The sequence below is a fragment of the Setaria viridis genome, chromosome 9, assembly GCF_005286985.2.
Source record: "Setaria viridis chromosome 9, Setaria_viridis_v4.0, whole genome shotgun sequence".
In the NCBI taxonomy this organism is placed as follows: domain Eukaryota; kingdom Viridiplantae; phylum Streptophyta; class Magnoliopsida; order Poales; family Poaceae; genus Setaria; species Setaria viridis.
This window is the reverse complement of record NC_048271.2, coordinates 43,228,959-43,247,424: the sequence shown is the minus strand read 5'-3', so window position 1 is coordinate 43,247,424 and position 18,466 is coordinate 43,228,959. Positions and strand designations below refer to the sequence as shown.

The 18,466-nt window shown below is 41.6% G+C and overlaps 3 protein-coding genes across 7 annotated transcripts; 1 reads left to right on the top strand and 2 right to left on the bottom strand.

The window, feature by feature from the left end:
* Positions 1 to 1,227: 1,227 nt before the first annotated feature.
* On the top strand, positions 1,228 to 4,253 carry LOC117835142 (uncharacterized). The gene is made up of 6 exons (XM_034714514.2): positions 1,228 to 1,590; positions 1,774 to 1,860; positions 1,948 to 2,181; positions 2,281 to 2,383; positions 3,060 to 3,289; positions 3,665 to 4,253. The coding sequence occupies exons 1-6, from the start codon at positions 1,277 to 1,279 to the stop codon at positions 3,879 to 3,881; spliced, it is 1,185 nt and encodes a 394-aa protein (XP_034570405.1). The 5' UTR covers positions 1,228 to 1,276; the 3' UTR covers positions 3,882 to 4,253.
* Positions 4,254 to 5,465: 1,212 nt separating this feature from the next.
* On the bottom strand, positions 5,466 to 8,338 carry LOC117837502 (heat stress transcription factor B-4d). The gene is made up of 2 exons (XM_034717147.2): positions 7,530 to 8,338; positions 5,466 to 6,303 (listed from the first exon to the last, which is right to left on the bottom strand). Exons 1-2 carry the CDS (start codon positions 7,815 to 7,817, stop codon positions 5,653 to 5,655), a joined length of 939 nt encoding a protein of 312 aa, XP_034573038.1. The 5' UTR covers positions 7,818 to 8,338; the 3' UTR covers positions 5,466 to 5,652.
* Positions 8,339 to 9,776: 1,438 nt separating this feature from the next.
* On the bottom strand, positions 9,777 to 18,408 carry LOC117837503 (CST complex subunit STN1). Of its 5 annotated transcripts, none has more exons than XM_072290656.1 (7): positions 18,250 to 18,408; positions 17,260 to 17,741; positions 16,490 to 16,823; positions 16,066 to 16,139; positions 14,653 to 15,965; positions 13,295 to 13,360; positions 12,897 to 13,169 (listed from the first exon to the last, which is right to left on the bottom strand). In XM_072290656.1, the coding sequence occupies exons 2-3, from the start codon at positions 17,738 to 17,740 to the stop codon at positions 16,726 to 16,728; spliced, it is 579 nt and encodes a 192-aa protein (XP_072146757.1). In that variant the 5' UTR covers position 17,741; positions 18,250 to 18,408; the 3' UTR covers positions 12,897 to 13,169; positions 13,295 to 13,360; positions 14,653 to 15,965; positions 16,066 to 16,139; positions 16,490 to 16,725. The 5 variants fall into 5 exon arrangements, with proteins under 5 accessions (XP_072146756.1, XP_072146758.1, XP_072146757.1 ...); XM_072290658.1 differs by lacking the exon at positions 16,066 to 16,139 and having other exon boundaries at positions 14,653 to 14,851; positions 15,755 to 15,965; XM_072290655.1 differs by lacking the exons at positions 12,897 to 13,169; positions 16,066 to 16,139 and adding an exon at positions 9,777 to 11,450.
* Positions 18,409 to 18,466: the final 58 nt, after the last annotated feature.

The following is an 18,466-nucleotide window of genomic DNA, read 5'->3' as shown; positions in this document are numbered from 1 at the left end:
CTGGAACTTAATTGAGACCCAGTTGGCTATTTACTCTCTTTGCCCCGGCAATCTTTCTTAACAGCTAGAATGAACATGTATACTAAGCAATTTCTTATCAAGGACGGTGACCACCATTCACATTTAGAAAGACGAATCCCAGATCACACGACTCTCCTCTAGGTGGCTAGCCAAGGCACGTCTAATCAATCGTTTATCCTGTTTAAACGACTATTTAGCCCAGTCATTTAGCCTAAAAAATGACCGTTTATGTGAACACACTACCTCTAGGAAATACCGTAGCGTGTGTGTATGTGTGCCGGCGTGGGTACCTGGCTTTTGGGTATAAAAGGCAGTCCCAGCTCTCTTTCTTTCCAGGAGAAGCAATACACACCATAATAGCTTTAAGCACACCCATGACGTAGGGTTATTACTCAATTCAAGAGCCTACACCTAGTAAAATCAAAATAATCAAAATCCCTTGTGGGTGTTCAGGCCCATTAGAGTGATTTTCACCCTTTGACTCCCCTTGCCGAACACAAACTGCTTAGCAATCTTGGTATGCTAGCAATAAGCCGCTGATAACTGATGACAATGCAATGATCCCAATGCAAACATATCCCATCCTCGAGTTGATAGCTAATGCTGCTAAAATATTGCCCTCATCTTGATATATGTAGTAGAATTATCTAGATTATTTACTCCAAATCGATTAAAACTACAATCAGAATGGTCCATATATACAAGCACCGATTTCTTTCAAAAGTGTGTCAAAACCAGTTTAATAGAAGTGTTGATAGTTCCTAATATTTTTAGAGATTCCACTAGAAAGATTCTCCAAGAAAAAAACTAAAGTAATGTTCATATTAGTATTTTCTATCCAAAAAAAATTCTTCGCGTGCAATATGATAGCAATCATAGTCCAAGATCTATGAATAAACTTGATTTTGCTGCTCTAAGTTGGTGAAAATGGACGGAATCTAATGAGCACGAGAGTGTGTTTGATGGATTTTGCAACGCAGTTAGCTAGAGTATGAGCATTTGGGATAAAACATCTTAGGTGGAATCTCAAAACCTAAATACCATATGAAGTGTTTTTTTAATTTTTTTTCTCTTGATCCCAAAATATCCTGAAATCATTAGCAGTGCAAATAAACAGGGAAGGTGGCCCGACTAGTTTTAGACGCTGGATTGATTTTGAACGGCTCAGATGGCCACCTATCAATCTATCATTTAAGTGGCATCCAAGCCAGTGACAGCCCTGCCCCGGATCCCAGCCCTCCATCGCACCCTTCCCATGGCGATACCTCCTCCCCGGATCGCCGGGGGCGGCGGCGGCCGCAAGCCGAGGATTCCGCCGCTCCCACCGGCGAGGACCCTCCTAACTGCATTGGCAGCAGCGGTGGCGCTCGCCGTACTTTGCCTCCTATCCTCGTCCCCCGCCGCCTCGCTGTCGGGTGCTTGGAGATCCGGAGCTAGGAGCGGCGAGAAGTACCTTTACTGGGGCGGCCGCGTCGACTGCCCCGGAAAGCACTGCGGGTCCTGCGCCGGGCTCGGGCACCAGGAGTCAAGCCTCCGCTGCGCCCTCGAGGAGGCCCTCTTCCTCGGCAGGTAATAGCAACCGTCCCGCCCTCCCGTGCTTATGCTCGCCAAAGATGGTTCTTCGAAGTAGCTAAAAGTTTCATCTCATTGAAATACGGAATGCGAAGACTAAAAGACAAAGACTGGTACTAGAAGGCAGATGCCCCATGCTGCAGACCTACTAATCTGTGCTACTGGTTTGTTTCTTTGTAGAGTATTTGTGATGCCCTCAAGAATGTGCCTAAGCTCAGTACATAACACAAAGGGGGTCCTCCAAAGCAGTGAAACTTCAAAACAAAGGTTATTGCTTCTTAATCTCATCTATCTCTCTGTTGTTTCCGCACACTGAAGTTTGAATATTTCAATACTAAAGCAAGTATTTTGTAGATGGGAAGAAAGTTCTTGTGCTATGGAATCTCTATATGATATAGATCAGATCTCAAGAACAGTACCGGTTATTCTGGACAATTCCAAGACATGGCATGATATAGCATCAAAAAGTGTGAAATTAGAAGTGGGAGGTGTGGCACATGTGCAAGGAATTAGCAGAGGTGAACTCAAACAAAATTCCCTGTACTCAACAGCTCTCATAATAAACCGTACTGCAAGTCCTCTTGCTTGGTAAGCATACAGGTTCTTGTAGTGCCTTTGGTTTTCCCCCTCTCTGAACTTAATATTTTGTTCAGCAATGCCTTAGCCATTGATGTCCAAGAAATTCAGGTTTATGGAGTGCAAGGATCGCAAGAACCGCAGCTCTGTTATGTTATCCTACACCTTTTTGCCAAGTATGCCAGCAAAAAAATTGAGGGATGCAGCAAATAAGGTATCATTTCTTGCCCTTTTGTATATGCAGGCTGACTAATATTTTGGAAATGGATTGGTAGTGTGTTTCTGTTTCTTTTCCTGCATCTTTTGTTTATGTTTATATACTTAGGGATTTATCTTTTTTTTTTGTTGGAATGAGAATGACGTACCTAGTTGTTTTCTACAATCCTTGAGCTACACTGTATTAAATTACTGTATGATGATGTACCAAAAGTGGGAACTGTTGTCGCTAACTAAACCTTGACATTGTGTAAATGCCTGACGGCTCATGTTTATCATTCGAAACATGTATTAACTTCTGCAATCTGGTGTTGTTTTGATGCTGCATCCATAAAGTAAAGTATATAACGAACACCCTGGAGGTACAGATATCAGTTTATCTAGATTATTGCACTCTGTCTCCTGTGCCAAGTTATTAAAGTGATGTGCTAAGGTTGTGCAAACTTCTGACTGCGCGCAACAGAACTTACCTCAAGTGTCATGCCCTGAAACATCTATAGATTTGTAGCTTGTCAAGCATACATCAGGTTTAGAAGTATGGGTGTGGGTACTTGTTAACTCTCCTTACACGAGTTCTTAAATCAAGTAAATTGCTCTATTGCCAGCTCATGCTCACTAATATTCTCTTTAGTCTATATGATTTAGCTCCCTAAATCAGTCCCCCTCTGTTTCAGATGAAAGAAATACTTGGTGACTATGATGCTATTCATGTGAGAAGAGGCGATCTATTGAAAAATAGGAAAGATAGATTTGGTGTTGAACGGAGCCTTCATCCCCATCTAGACCGAGACACTCGCCCTGAATACATCAGAAAAAGAATTGCAAAATGGATTCCACCAGGTCGAACTCTATACATTGCATCAAATGAAAGAACTCCAGGCTTCTTTTCCTCTCTGTCAGACAGGTACCACCTGCACTATTTTCCCACTGTTCTCGTCCAACCAGGATCTCTGGCATTGTTTACATTGGCATTTATCTTCCTCCTGCATCCCGATGCATGGTACATCATTTCTTAGTAATTGCAGTAAGAAAGCTGTCCTCGTTCTTGTTCATATTCACGATTACCAAAGGCGTTAAATTCATTTTTCCGTTCAGTTTTCATGTTGTCATGGTTAAGCCTTTTTTTAGCAATAAGATGTTCTCATGTGGTTGGTCATGTCAGTTCTTCAATCTGTATGCTGGTTAAATCGAATTCAGGTTTCTACCTCCATATGTGTTAATATATAACCATCTGGTGCTTACTGAAAGTATTTGCTCATTCATTTGGGCAACAATCTAGGTACAAGTTAGCATACTCGTCCAACTTCAGTAGCATATTGGAGCCAGTAATTGAGAACAACTATCAGCTATTCATGGTGGAGAGGCTCATCATGCAAGGAGCAAAGACATTTGTCAAGACAATGAGAGAATTTGACAGTGATTTGACCCTCTGTGATGATCCGAAGAAGAACACCAAAGTTTGGCAAAGGCCAGTGTATACAGATGATTGGCGGTAGCTGGCCACCAAATATGAAGCTCCCTCTTTCAGCAACTTGACAACCTGACATAGCCTGTTAAACATGAATCTGGCAAGGAAGCATTTGCTACTGAAATCAGCCAGCACTGGTGGAAACTCCACCTGGGATTCACTGCAGCACGTTTGTTCATATTAACACATTCCTTGTAATCTGGAAAAGACCAAAGTTTTTGACTTGTTTGTTCCATTCTTTTGCAATTAGGGACTAGTTTAGAAGAGAAGATTTCTTTGCAGATTTAGGATGCATATATGTAATACCCTTCTGTATAGTATGTGTAAGAATCAACTGGCACATCGAGGCTTTTAAGTGTGGAGAATATCATTGGTTGGTTCTTGGTTGCCCTTTTTTTAATTCGTTTTTAAGGTACTACTCCCTCCGCTCAGAAAATACACTTTTTTTTATACGATTTCTAATGTTATCTTTGACCACTACTTTCTAGTATTATAATGTATTTATAAAATTCAATAAAGACTATGAAAGTATTCTTTTAAGGAATATCTACATATGAATTTTATGCTTCCATACTAAATATTGAAAGTTATTGATACTTGAAGTTTTCCCATCTCTTAGGTGAGTTCTTAGTTGTGACAGTGAGATTTTTTTAAGAGATTTGTTTTGACAGCATCTGAAATTTGACTGGTTCCTGCTGGGTCGGGCTGGAAGCTGTAGCTGGCCTTTTATTACAAGATTCCAGCTTGGCTTGGGCCATGTCGACATCCCTTCTCCCCTAGCCTGCTGGCATTGGATCAAATTCAGTCTGCAGCATGCTAGCTCTAGCAAGCCTAGCAGCCAGGCAGCCAGCCAAGCCGATCTCTACTATTAGTACAAAGTATTTACATTTACAGTACTATTTATGACGTCGAGGGAGTTCTCAAAATTTAAAAAGAAGAGGAAAATTGATAAATTATATGTTGCGGACGTCTCTGCTCTAAAATGAATTTGGTTTAGAAATTCTGACGAGTAAAATTTGTAGTACAAAATTGACCGCTAACTGAGCTTAACTTAGCTGAATTTATTCTAAGAATTAACCAAATTTTTAGAGATGTTCATAGGAGTAAGTGTACATGCGTGTCTGTATCTGTAATGTGTGTACTACATACACACATGTTCCGCGTTGAGTATGTTCCGCGTTGAGTGGTAAAACGCGGGCACCCACGCCACTTTACGGTGTTAAGAGTGTAACGAAACACGACTTGTTGTGTTTGCGACCGGAAAAGAAAAACTCCAATGAGGTATAGTAAGTTTTTTATCCTAGGCCACCCATTGTCAGTTATTATATATACACTCTCTTCATCCACAAATATAACAAGGTCTACTTTATTCTAGTAACTATTTCAAATCTAACTAAAGCTGTAAATAATCAATAATATTTATGATATTACGAAATGTATTTTTATGTTTTACTTCTTAGATGATGTTAATATTATTCCCTACAAATTTGGTTAAATTCTAAATAGTTTGCCTTATGACAAACAAAAAAAGACTTACATTTTAGATGGAGTACTACATGTCCATGAATTTTCACCAACACCCAAATCATTCCTTTGAAAAATAGAAGAAAGGTTAGTGATGCCATCCATGCAGGCCGAGAGCATATACTTAAGGTAAAAAGGGCAATGATTCCTCTCAAGCAAGGTTCCAATCAACTCACATAAAATGGATGCCTACCTAGCTAGCTAGCCTGCAGCAGCGTACGTACTACCATCATCTATATCTACAAAACAGTCTACGTGCTACGCGCAACAGCCACCTAATACGTCTCGCTTCCCTGGTCATCGCCATCGCCATGTCCATTGATGTGGTCACCATCGCCATCACACCGATCATCGTCATCGTCTTCTTCTTCCAGCAGCACGGCCGCCTGCGCCTTCCTCTTCTTGCCGTCGTTCAGCCGCACGCCAAACAGCTTCACCGGCGCCTCGTCGTCGTCGTCGTCGCCGCGCGGCCTCCGCGTCGTCGGTGGCCAGGTGTCACCAGAGCCGAGCTCCACGAGCCTGCAGCCGGTGGCCGCCGGTGGCGGCGGCGGTGCCACAGGCTCCACGTGGTTCTGCAGGAAGTAGATGATGTCGTTGTAGAGCCGCCTCATGTGCGCCAGCTCTGACAGCAGCAGCGAGTTGCGCCGCCGGAGCTCCCGGTTGTCCTCCGACAGCGTCGCAAGGAAGTCCTTGCCGCCGCCGTGGTGATCCTCCTCCCGGACGCGGTACGCCGACGGGGGCGGATGCGGCGGCGGCGGCGGCGAAAAGAGGCTGAGGTAAGGCTGGTGCGGAGGGAATGGCTGTTGCGGCGGCTGCGAGCACGACGAGGACTTCCTCCGGTGGATCTCCGAGAGGAGGTGCTTGGCGCCCTTCTTGAAGAACTCGTTGGCGAACTCCCACCTGTCTGCCACGATCTTCCTGAACCCCTGTTAATCACAGGAGACTAACAAAGTTAATTCGAATGCTTAGGCGTTGTACAAGTTAGTGTGAAAATCGATGCTACATGGACACAATATAATGCCATAGGGGTTGTACAGTACTTGGATTATTGCAAGTGTTTATGTCAATCTTTTCTCTGCCAATGATTGGGAGAGGAACATCACTGCAAAAAATGTACTGTTTGCTGGTGCATGAGAGGCATGAATGCCTGGATTGCTAGCTGTAAATAAGAGGGTGGGGAAGATAGAAGATGGATGTTAGTAAATGTGATGTATAAGTATAATGCAGGCATGCAGCTACTTCCATTGTTGTGACTTGTGAAAAAGTGTTGGTTTGCAAGCCATGGGAGTAATACTAGATATGGACACAAAACTGGACATGATGAAGCATAAGTAGCAAGAACTGAGCTTAGTTCAAAAAAGAATCAAACCTAGGCTGGTCCTAAAAGAATGATAAATAAAAAAATAGAAGCTCAAAAGAACCGCATGGAAGAAAAGATAGACGTAAGCGTGCACTCTCCTTCTGTTAAAAAAACATCCCTAAGAAAAAAGGCAAAAAGACATCCTGTGATGACCGATCATTTGTGACTATTAAACAAAAAAAAAACAAAATGAAAAATCGAGAAGAGATTTTATTTAAAAAATAATGTTTTCTCAACACATAGAAACAAAAAAATCGGCAGGTCGGAAAACCACACTATAAGTGCCTTCAATCTAGCAACAAGATGGTAGATGTCCTCGCCAGCTATCCCACTCTTAATTTAGTCCACAATCACCCAGAAACAAACACTATCGCTTGCCACATTGTAGGAAACACCAAGTGGAAAAAGGATGAAATGTCACCACCAACCAACATGTAGTCTGGTACAGCAATAAAATCTTCAGACATGCATGCATATATATCACGCTCTATTTTCACCGCCAAATTATTAGTGGTTGTATATCAAAACAAATTTCCGAGTAGAAAACACAAATCTCGCAGCTAACGTAACAGCAAACCACAGTAAAATGTCATCAGCAATGCTGTAGCTTTGAATAAAGCTTATCTAGGATGAAAACCAGAACCACAAGGATAGCTTCAGAACTGCAGCAGAACCCCCATTAAGTTGCACAGAAAAACAGGAGCCTCAAAATCGACGAGAGATATAATGAAGTGGCACTGAAACGCACATAAGCGACCACACACAAAAATTGTGTCTGATCTAATCACTTACGTAGGTGTTGAGCTGCCTGACGAAGCTGGAGAAGTTGTTGTGCTTGAAGTAGTTGGGGAGGAGGTCCCTGGCGAACTCCGGCGGCCGCCACACCACGAAGGTGGAGCCGTCCTCCCCCCACGACACGACGTGGTCAGTGCGGGGGTCGTCCACCAGCTGGAAGGTCTTGGTCAGGAAGGGCGCCGGCACCACCGGCTTGGCGTGCGAGCTCATCATCTCCATCTCCATGGCCTTGGACACCACCGTCTCACCACCACCACCACTGCCCCTCTCCACAAGGAATGCCATCAGCTCTGGGACAAAAGATAGAGGAGGGGATGGAGGAGAAAGAGGGGGGAGACAGGAGAAACAAGGCCTCTCTCCCTCTCTAGTCTCTCTCTAGAGCTATATCTCCAGTCTCACTGTCTGAGACTGGAGCACACATACACACACATGCAGGCGCAGGGCGCCACCTTCAAATATTCTCGCTGGGGTGGGTCACTGTCCAGACCTCAAGCTCGAGCTAGTCTCCTCCAATCTCTGTCCCCATCTCTCCCTCTCTCTCCCTCTCTCTCCCCGTCCCCCCTCTCTCTCATCATTATACATGCATATGCGTGGATATCTGTGCGAGCCTGCCTCTGCACGCACTTCCGCTTGGCACGTACCAGCACCGGCCGCTTGGTTTTTAGGAGGGGCTGGCTGCTCAGTGCTCACGAGGAATTCCAGGGCACGTATGTATACATCATGCATGTAGACCTCCTGGCTCCTGCTATGTAACTGGTCAAAATTTGTACAGTGAGTAATTATAGAATAACCGTACGTATAGATCATGCCTTAACTACAAACACTAGTACAATTATATTGGTACCACCAGCTAGCAGAACTCAACGGTTCAAATAACCAAGGTTTTTTTTTTCAAACAATGGTAATGAAACACTAACTTAAGTCTTGATGTGATTGATGACTGACGCTTATCATCTAGGATGCTACAGGCCTAGCGCAGAACTCCAACAGTCAAGGGTGTTTGGTTCTTTATTCCGGAATAAATTCATGTCACATCAAATATTCGGACGTTAGTTAATTAAAGGATTAAACATGAGCTAATTATAAAATTAATTACATAGATGAAGGCTAATTCAAGAGACGAATCTATTAAACCTAATTAATTCATCATTAGCACATGTTTACTGTAGCACCATATTGTCAAATCATGGACTAATTAGGCTTAATAGATTCGTCTCGCAAATTAGTCTCCATCTGTGCAATTGGTTTTATAATTAGTCTATATTTAATACTCCTAATTAGTATCAAACATTCGATGTGACAGGAATTTAGGAGGTTCTAATGAACCAAACACTCCCTAAGACCTTGTTTAGTTGCCCAACTTTGGGGTGCCAAAATTATTGTAGCAACATCGTAGCGTTTCATTTGTATTTGTGAATTATTGTCCAAATATTGACTAATTAAGCTCAAAAGATTCATCTCGCAAAGTACAACAAAACTGTGCAATTAGTTTTTGATTTCGTCTACATTCAGTACTCCATGCATATATCGCAAGTTTGATATGATGGAGAATCTTCTTTTTGCATAGTGCCAAAGTTGGGATTTTGAAGTGAACTAAACATGACCTAACCTAGCCAAGGGAGTGCATAACAATCACCTACGACTCCAAATAAAAGAAGATGCAAATATAGAAGATACACCTTAGTCTCGAGGAGGATTTTTTTTTTGAGATGCCCCCAAGAGTCATGAGCGAAATAGCTCTACAGCTTAAACACAACACACCATAGTGTGAATCAGACATTTAGCTCACGCTGAGCAATCCTAAGCAACTTTTGCATTCCAACTGAAGCAATTTTCACAGAGACCAAACAAAATATAGGTTTCTATATATGGTTTTTTTCCCCTAAACCTAAAACTTGTTACAGGAATATCCAAAATCTCAGATTGCACTTACTGTCCATAAAAAAAAACTCGACCATGAGATGATGACATCTGCTGGATTTGTCTTAAAGAAGGGCACTAACAATGTTTTGTGATGAGCAGGTTCGAGCCCGAGTGGTTGGCCGGCCTAGCTCTTCGACAGGAAACTCTACAAACGAGTTGTTGCTCGGTTCTACTTAATAATTAAAAAATATAGGTATTTTAGATATACATTGTCCCGCCCGGTAATGATCCTTTCTTAATTGCAATGATCCTTTCTTAATTATATCATACCATGATATATACCAATCCATATATGAATTAATAATACTTTTTGGCAGCATCAAACAAATTAGTTGTCATGAACATATATATAGTAGCTCACCAGATAGTACAAATTGTGTGAAGACACATAACTGCAGCTAACTAAAGTAAGATAGGTTTTAACAATTAGGAATCCCTATTTCTACAACCTTTTCATCTTAAATATAGAAACAAAAGGCACCTTCATGAATACAGAATTCAACATTTACAAGCACTATAATTTGACGTGATAGCACACTGGCTTGCATGTAAGGTCAGGAGAAAGTACACTTTACAGAAAAGAGGGGATAAATGCATGCATGAATAGGTTCTGGATTCATCAAATCCAGAGATGATCTATAAATTTCCTCTCTTTTTTCCCAGAGAAGATGAGCTTATTATATGTTGTGTAGTGTGTGCTGTACTTACCCAAGAGTCCTGACTGGTATATATCCCTATGGCATTTGGTGCCCAAATTATTGTGTTCTTCACAGCCTCATCACCTTCTAGATATATAGTTTCTCTTGCAGAGGTATCTTGTTTTGTTTGCAGAGAAAGGAACAAGGATACTGCAAACCTTTTTTTTTTCTAGTTTCAAGGCGTACCCGTGACTTCTATGCAAACACATAGGAATTAGAAGTGACAGGGATAATCATAGGAGTAGAGTATACAAAACTATATACGACTGATGGGTTCCTTCTGATGCAGCATCAATTTCCTACTGCTCTTCCCATCCATTGGACTGCAATACTGCATGCATGGATGTGCTACCTGCTGTAATTGTTTCCATTAATTCAGATCCACCTATAAAAGAACAAACCAAATCCCACACCCAACTTTTTGATGAAAAAAGTTTCCGTATTCTTTGGAAGTTGTTGAATTTTCTTAATTCCTTCTTGGAATTTGGAGACTGGAAGAAGGTTTGCAAAGATATAGATTGACCATGATTTACCAAGGCCAGGTTCTCTCCATAAAAGGAGATGCCACGAAACATTAGAAACAAAAAAACATGGAAAGATAAAAAATCAGATGGACTTACAGAGAAATCCATAGCTGAACCCAAAAGGTGGGCGCTGTCCATTATATGTGGATATTTACCTTTGTTCAAAGGAGATGCAGCAAGGGTTCTGGACTTCTGGTGTGCAGTGACTGAAATTGAAGCCCCTCCTCTATCCCTTTCCCCATTCCTTTCTCTGATGTTTGGAAAGCATCAGTTTGTCTCAGTCAAGTTAGCCCAAAAGCAAGCCGGGATATGCTACCCCTGTACACTGAGCACGTATCAAACTCAGGGCAGGCCTGGACCATGGCGATGCATCGCAAATACCACATTATCCTGCAAATAACTAATGCAGAGGCACCAGTCCAGGTGTGAATGACAAACATCTCTGCATTATCTACCATACCTCACTAGCTTTCAATCAACTTTAGCACCTAAGCATCAGAAAAAGTCATAAGCCATAACCCACTGGGAGAGTGGAGGCAGATTTAACGTACAAGCATTTATTTGTGATAATCAAACGGATTGCATTCGTGTGGTGTGGTAATTGGCTGTAGAATTTGAATATCTTGGAAGATTCCGTTCCACATATGACAAAGCTGCGTCCATGATGTGCTTGCAGAGACATTTTATGGGTACATCACATGACCTTTCCCCACCCCACATGTGGCCCACTGCATTTGCGGCGACTGGGCAGGTCCAGATCTACCTTTGACTGGCTGCATCATATAAACACCCCAAGAAAACAAAAGAGAGAAATGATGAGATGTGGATCATCACATTACATATTAGATAAAAGTGAGAGCATACTTTGTTCTTATATGCATATGGATGAGGCCAAAACAATAAGCTGATGGCATCATGCATGCCATACTACAAAAGACCAAGCCATTTGTACAAGAATATCTGACAGTTTTCGTTGGTTCCCTTGAGATCCTTGAGCTCAATTATTTTGTGTATCAGATTTTTTCTGCTGGAATAGGTTAATGTATACATCACATCGTCTGAGCTTTCTTTTTTGCTTCATGCAACTTTGGTACAACCCGGCTAGGCAGCCACTTTGGCATGGGGGAACTGCTGCTTTACTGTCTTTCTGAATTTTCAAAAAATCGAAATTATTTTGTTTTGGCCATTTGAAGTAAGGTATAAAGTATAAACTAGAAACAGATAGAATAAGGCTTTGAACAAAGGAGACAAGTGGTTCAACCAGAGGGTTTTACCATGCCACTTTTTTTAAAATGCTGGACGGGCGATTCAAAATTTTGGGCCTGACCTGGCTTTAAATGGTTACTGGCCATTTTTGGAACAATGATATATGCCACAAAGCCATTTATGATTATTAAAATGAAAAAGATGGAAGGAAGGCCCTATGCAACTACAGTATGAAACTAGCTAGTTAGACCAAGAATTGAGCTCACGTGAATATAGACTACTGTTTATGCATGTTCCCTTGCTGCATCGAGAAGAGCTGCAAGTACTGTTTGATTCTAGCACAATTGCCACTCTTGTATGGTACTGCCTGCAACCTCAGCTCATGAAGTTGGATGTACCTGATTAAATAGAGATCCGTTTTATCATCTACTACCCGCCACCTTACTCTACATCTAGCCTGAAAAGGAAATAAATGCAAGTAGGGAGGAAAATGTACCATTTCTCCTTATCATAGAGGTGTCCTATACTCCTATTAGGAAAGAAAAATTCTAGATCTCTCGCAAAAAAAAACCCCTCTAATGAGATAGAAGAGCTCTTGTTAAATATGACATGTATATTGCAGAAATATTTACTCTCACATGATTCCTTATAAATTCATCGCATCGTACCGAGAACTTTAAAGTTTTCATGCAGAAAACTAAAAAAAAATAGAAAAAGCAGAGGAAAGGTGCCTGGCCAGCCGAGGGGAACTTTTCAGAGAACATTTCCTCTTAGTGAGGGACGTGGGTCAGGGTGCAGAGCATTAAGGGAGACCTGATTAAAGTCAGTGCTCATAAAGGAGGTGTAAAGATGTGAATTTACCACCACCACTCTTTTTCCAAACTCTTACACACCCCACATGTCACATGTGCATGACCTCTCTCTCATGCTGCCATGGTGCTGCACTGCTGCTGCGGTAGAATAGAGAGAGACAGGAATGGCTCTGAGCACTAGATTTAGATGTTTCTGCATTAATAAACAAAGGGCATCATCTTATGTGCAGATGAACCAAATCACCAATAGTGCTGCCACACTGCAGCCACCTCATTCATCTCAGCACGAGAGCACAGGCAGATGCACTATCATCTTATATTAGTACAATACTGGGGCTCCATACATCAACTTATCCAGTAAACAAGGCCATAACACTTCTTGAAGACTTGGACCACACACATATATATCGGTTTGATCTAGTGAGGAATGTTGATTTAAAAGACAAACCTAGTAGCCCCGAGAAAAATATCCATCTAAGCAAAATAAGGGAGACAAAGTTCAAGGATGAGTAACATTTACTGAATATGCTAGAAGCCTAAGTTAGCAAATACTGCGTTAGAAGGGATTAGCAAATGACAACTAACTGTAAGTTGCTCACCAGGGGAACCTGTAGCCCGACTAATGGAAGGCAGACACTACCATGTCTTTGAAGGCTGCTACAAGCCTGCAAGTCAACATTTAGAAAGAATTACAAGTTAGAGATTAGAGAAGAAAGCACTCAAAGGCAAGGCAGTAGTAAAAATAAAATCTACTCATTAAATCTTAAACTGATACTTATACCACATCGATGCATATTAACTTTAGAATATTACTGTTTTTCATCCAAGTAACCACCCTTTTTCCATCGTCATGAATACAAGTGTCTATGTACCGTAATACAGATATCACGCATTATCATAAAAGCTTGTGGGACGTCAACTATCTGACTTCCAGTTCCAGGTATGCAGGGACAGAAATACAGAGGCGCACAGCTGAGCCTGAGCAGCAGAACAAGCGCATGCATGCGCCACTGCAGCCTCACTAATTATTTCTGCCTACATATGGGCACTGCTGGGAGCAGCCCACCAGGCATCAGTCCAAGCTCGTGCACTGCACACGTGAGTTGACGCCAGGCTCATGAGCATGAAGCTTCCAACACACATTCACACATACACAGCTGAGTAGCTGAGGTCGCCACTCTCCAGTGGTTGTCTGACCGGCCTTCTGTTGCACCGCATGGAGTCACATGCACCATGGCCACAATATTAGAAGGGAACAATTTTACATGTTTCAATGTGTATCTACTGCTTGGCTGGCCTCTGCGTCTGAAGCCTACTATTTCCTTTTTCCATTTTTACTAATTACTACCCAAGCATGCTGCAGAATGTTGCAATGTGGATGGCTTTCCTACAGCCATTTAAGTTCTTGCAGAATCTAATCATGATCCGGCTTCAGCCTTGGCCTCTTTTCTACAGGAGAAAAATAACATACTGATCTATAATTATGATGGATCAATCACCTGGCAGGCTGGCACATTCACAAGCTGTAATTTGTTCTGAAAAGATGATCTTTTGTTGATACTTCCTATTGAAGTTAAGAAGGTATTGACTATCCAGACACCTTTTCAAATCTTTTCCCCCCCAAATGCCACCTTTTCAGCTTAAGCAAGATTAGAGTGAAAGAAACAGCATAAATTTATGTTTCACTGTTCATTACCTTAAATAGTTTCTCAACTATATATAGTCTATATGGAATAAGGGCAAGACAACAGGTGAATGAGAAGAGTGGATCCCATAATTCAGAAAGAGAGGGGCTGCATACCCTCTCCACCAACCAAAAGGAAAAAAAATTAAAGAAGGACTAGAAAAAAGGCATATTTTGCCAAAGTAAAACATCTTTATAAAACTTTTAATGAGACAATTAAATCTTAAACATGATGATAAAAGGAAAGCAAAGAACAAAGATATCTGCACTTACTGTTATATATTGTGGATTCCATATTGCAGGCCTGAACAGCTCTCTGATTTAATTTTCAGGCATCCCACTTTTCCAAGTACTAAACAATTAAAGATCATAAGATCCAAGGAAGTTTATTAGTCCCCTAGGTGCAATGTAACAATAGCAATTTCTTCATATGTAATGAGAGTGTGTCCCCCTTTGGAGCTTATTTCCACACCTGAAATTACGTACAAAATGTAAACAAACATGGCCTTGTTTATGGTACACCAAGCACATCATTCATCTCAAGCATACTATACATGCACATTCCCTCAAGGGAAATCATGGACCAGGCATACATATGTGAACATAAATATAGAGAACCGAAAATATTATATTATCCTAATATTCATTTTTAAGTGTACCTGATGGCACAACTTACACGTTTCAGCTGGCGATCTCCCATCAACATTTCCGAATGCATGTGAGTGGCATATTAATATGTTAGAAAGGGACAATATAGAATACTGGACAATTTACTAGCAACACAATAACATGGGCTGTCTCTATGGCATGCTAAAAAGGAAGTCCGTAGGGAAGTGCCTATGCAGGGAATCAACCAAGTGACTGAAGAATGTTGCGAGCAATGATTGTACTAGTGAGCTCCTCTTTTGATATGCCTCCCTCTGGGTGTCTCAGCAGATTCTGATGCAAAAGATTTAGATCTCTATGGATAAAGCAGGAAGAGAGAAGAGGAGAAAAGGCAAGTGGGAATCATCAGAAGGCACCAACTTTCCAAACCCAATGGGTCCATTCTGAATCAAAAGTTATCCAATGACCTCTAAAGAATACGAGTTTTCTTAAAGTTGTGACTACATACTGTAACTTCTAGCTACCCAAGAATGTTGTCCTTTTAGTAAAGAAAGAATGTTGTCCTAGACAATGGTATAGCTGAGATAAAAGTAGTCTTTAGAGGAAGAACAACTCATTGCCCATGAGAGGATAGAAAATACTTTGAAGAATGCAGGATTCTTCTTGCAGCTGTGACAAAAATAAGAGCTGAATGCCAAACTCAAATTGAGCAACAGATACTTTGAGGATAAAATCAGTCATGCAATTTTGCAGCTCTTGTCGAACTTACGAGTCATGACTTATGAAAAATCCAAGGAGGTTCTAAAATTTAAGCAGACTCCACCTCGAAAACTGCATAAGTAAAGATAGGTCCATAATTTTAAGGAGAAGCAATATATAGCTAACAGGAAATAACAATTTTTCTTATCAAAGAAACACATGTCCAAAGAGGATGCACGGATTGCCTTAGTTTCTTTGTTTGATCCAAGGGGTTTCCAAACCTGCAGAAAAGCAAAAGCCACTCTTAAAGTTAACTTTAACATAAACATTGACTAGCAACAGATTGTCACCATCAGAAAAATCAGACATGCAAGTCCTTACTGGGAAAGATAGCACTTCTTTTTTTTCAAACAATCCAAAAAAGGGAAAAGCCAAAGGAGATTGCGATAGGAAATCTGTCAGCAACATTTAGTTAGTTTGCAAAATTATAAACTTTTGGTATTGTAATAGTATCAGAATATATTTTTTACTGGAACAAACAGCATTTAAATACAGTAGCCTCCAGAAATGAGTACAAAACATTGCAAATATCATTCAGTGAATGTGAATTCCAATATAAAACAGTAAATAAAAGTCTAAAAGGGGATACAAGATCATCTGACTTGGTTTTGTTTAAGTTTTTGGGCCCTTGAGGACCACATGTAGACACCGAAATTAATAAACGATGCAGCCAATGCCAATAATTGTAATACTGCCAACATTATAAACCTCAGAAGAAAAGGCTGCAAAAGGTTTTGCCTCTCACCAATCAGTCATAATATGTCTCTTCATGTTTGCACTTTGGTTTTTGTTCCTCCTAAATTTAATGATGGGCAGCTCGCCTGCCAATTCAAGGGAAAAAAATATGCATCAGAATTTCGGCTTGTTCCACATTACAACAGGTTGATCCTTCTTTCTGTCCATAGGTGATGACATCACTAGATGCTCCTGCACACTTGGCTTGAACAATGCTCAGCTCCTCAGAAGCCATAATGTTTCTGGTTATATTCTTTTAGGTGCAGCTTGACCTGTATTACCATTGCAGCAATAATGGCTTGGAAGAAAAGGAGTCAAGCCTAAGAACAGGAGCCACTGTTTTCCTGCAAGGCGAATATTCCATACTGAGCACCAAAGCGCGTATTTAAGTGAACGAAATATGAAATGAGATAGTAGATATAGTACCATTCAGTGTCAACATCCACTTAAATGGATAAGTGAGAACTAAAATAAAACTTTCCTTCTCGACTGACAGATAAAAACATAACCATTTTTGGGCACATGGATATTGCCTGGTCCAAGTGTAGAATCTTACCACTAGCCACTAGGTGCCTCCGCATTAGACCTTGTAATGCAGTTGCAAACAGCAGTTGCAAATTACTCAATAAAAGTAAACCCACACACCCAACATAAGCATGTGTATTTCATTAATGAGGCTTATTATGCACAATTTGATCATGTTAGAAGAGATTGGTTCTCCAGCAAGTACAGAGATGAATTTGTACATATTACACATCATCAATTGCATTCAAATGGCACCTTGAGCGGAAGGTGGTGACAGATCATAGCATTCCTTGGCCAAGCGGACACATTGTAACCAATGTAACACCTCCACATTAGGGTCCTTCTCCAGAACTACATCTCTCACAGCAATCTGGATTGCACCTCGGTACATGACAATCTTTCCTCGGACCCTCAAAAGAGTGCCTAGAAGCACATCCTCTGACATTTTCAATGCCATCTCCGCGGTAGGATCGGAATCCGACAGCTCGGAGGAAGCATTCGCATTTAAATATTGGTGGTTCAACCATAGGACACACGGTACACAGCCAGTGCCATCATCAATGAAGAAGCGGAGGAACTTGTCCCTGCGGTCACGCGAGACCACAATTCCAACAAGCTCTGCACGAGTAACCGTACGACCACGGCGAAGAAAGGAAGGCGGCGAAGTCTGCTGCACGGTTAGGGACAGAAGGTCCGCAGCCAGAATCTTGATGTGCACGAGATGAAGAGGTTCCATGCTGCGAATGTTAGGAAAGAGATGTTAGAAGAGCTTCATACTTATTTTCATACAGAATGAGAATAAAAGAAACTGCCACATCCCTTCAAGACATGAAAACATGATGAAAATCTCAAGGTGTTATTGACTGCTACCCTAATCACAGGGAACTATGCATTGCTGATTCGTTTTACTTTCTCTCTCCCATGCCTAAATAGGTAGCTACCAGTCGCCTTTTATCAAAGATATTTAGTTTTATCACACGGTTGGTCCTTTCCTCGAACACCTAAAGTGCAGCTCAAATATTCCCCATACCACCGTAGTTCCATGAATCACCACGATGCCTCTACATGATTAAACAGCCGGATGCATAAGAGAACAATTTGCTAAATGTATGCAAGAGAATCAAAATGCACCAAACAATACAATGCCCAATTCTCTTGGCGAAAGAGTTGTTTGAGACGAACTGAAGACAAGATAGAGGAAAGGAAGGATACTGCACACCAGTACCATTACTCTGAATTACTTACCTATTTTACGGTACCGCTGCCGAGCCTTGCTGACTACCTCCCGGTGCCGGCGCACAAGGAGTAGGCGCGGTGGCGGCGCCGGTGGTGACTGGATGAAGACGACGCGCCGCCGCAGAGAAAGGAAAGGAAGCAGGCGAACCACCGTTCTGCCAGCGTGGGATAGGCCTGGAATGGGAGGCCCAACGGCCCATTCTGATGAGCAGAACACGGAGCCAGG

What these genes read in the sequence shown, in the direction of transcription:
- LOC117837503 (XM_072290655.1), bottom strand. Translation starts at nt 17,740, where the DNA reads ATGGAACCTCTTCATCTCGTGCACATCAAGATTCTGGCTGCGGACCTT. An exon ending in GTCACCACCTTCCGCTCAAG is followed by an intron (nt 16,824 to 17,259) that starts GTGCCATTTGAA and finishes TTCGCCTTGCAG; the next exon opens with GAAAACAGTGGCTCCTGTTC.
- LOC117835142 (XM_034714514.2), top strand. Translation starts at nt 1,277, where the DNA reads ATGGCGATACCTCCTCCCCGGATCGCCGGGGGCGGCGGCGGCCGCAAG. An exon ending in GAGGCCCTCTTCCTCGGCAG is followed by an intron (nt 1,591 to 1,773) that starts GTAATAGCAACC and finishes GTTTCTTTGTAG; the next exon opens with AGTATTTGTGATGCCCTCAA. An exon ending in ACTGCAAGTCCTCTTGCTTG is followed by an intron (nt 2,182 to 2,280) that starts GTAAGCATACAG and finishes CAAGAAATTCAG; the next exon opens with GTTTATGGAGTGCAAGGATC.
- LOC117837502 (XM_034717147.2), bottom strand. Translation starts at nt 7,817, where the DNA reads ATGGCATTCCTTGTGGAGAGGGGCAGTGGTGGTGGTGGTGAGACGGTG. An exon ending in TCAGGCAGCTCAACACCTAC is followed by an intron (nt 6,304 to 7,529) that starts GTAAGTGATTAG and finishes TGTGATTAACAG; the next exon opens with GGGTTCAGGAAGATCGTGGC.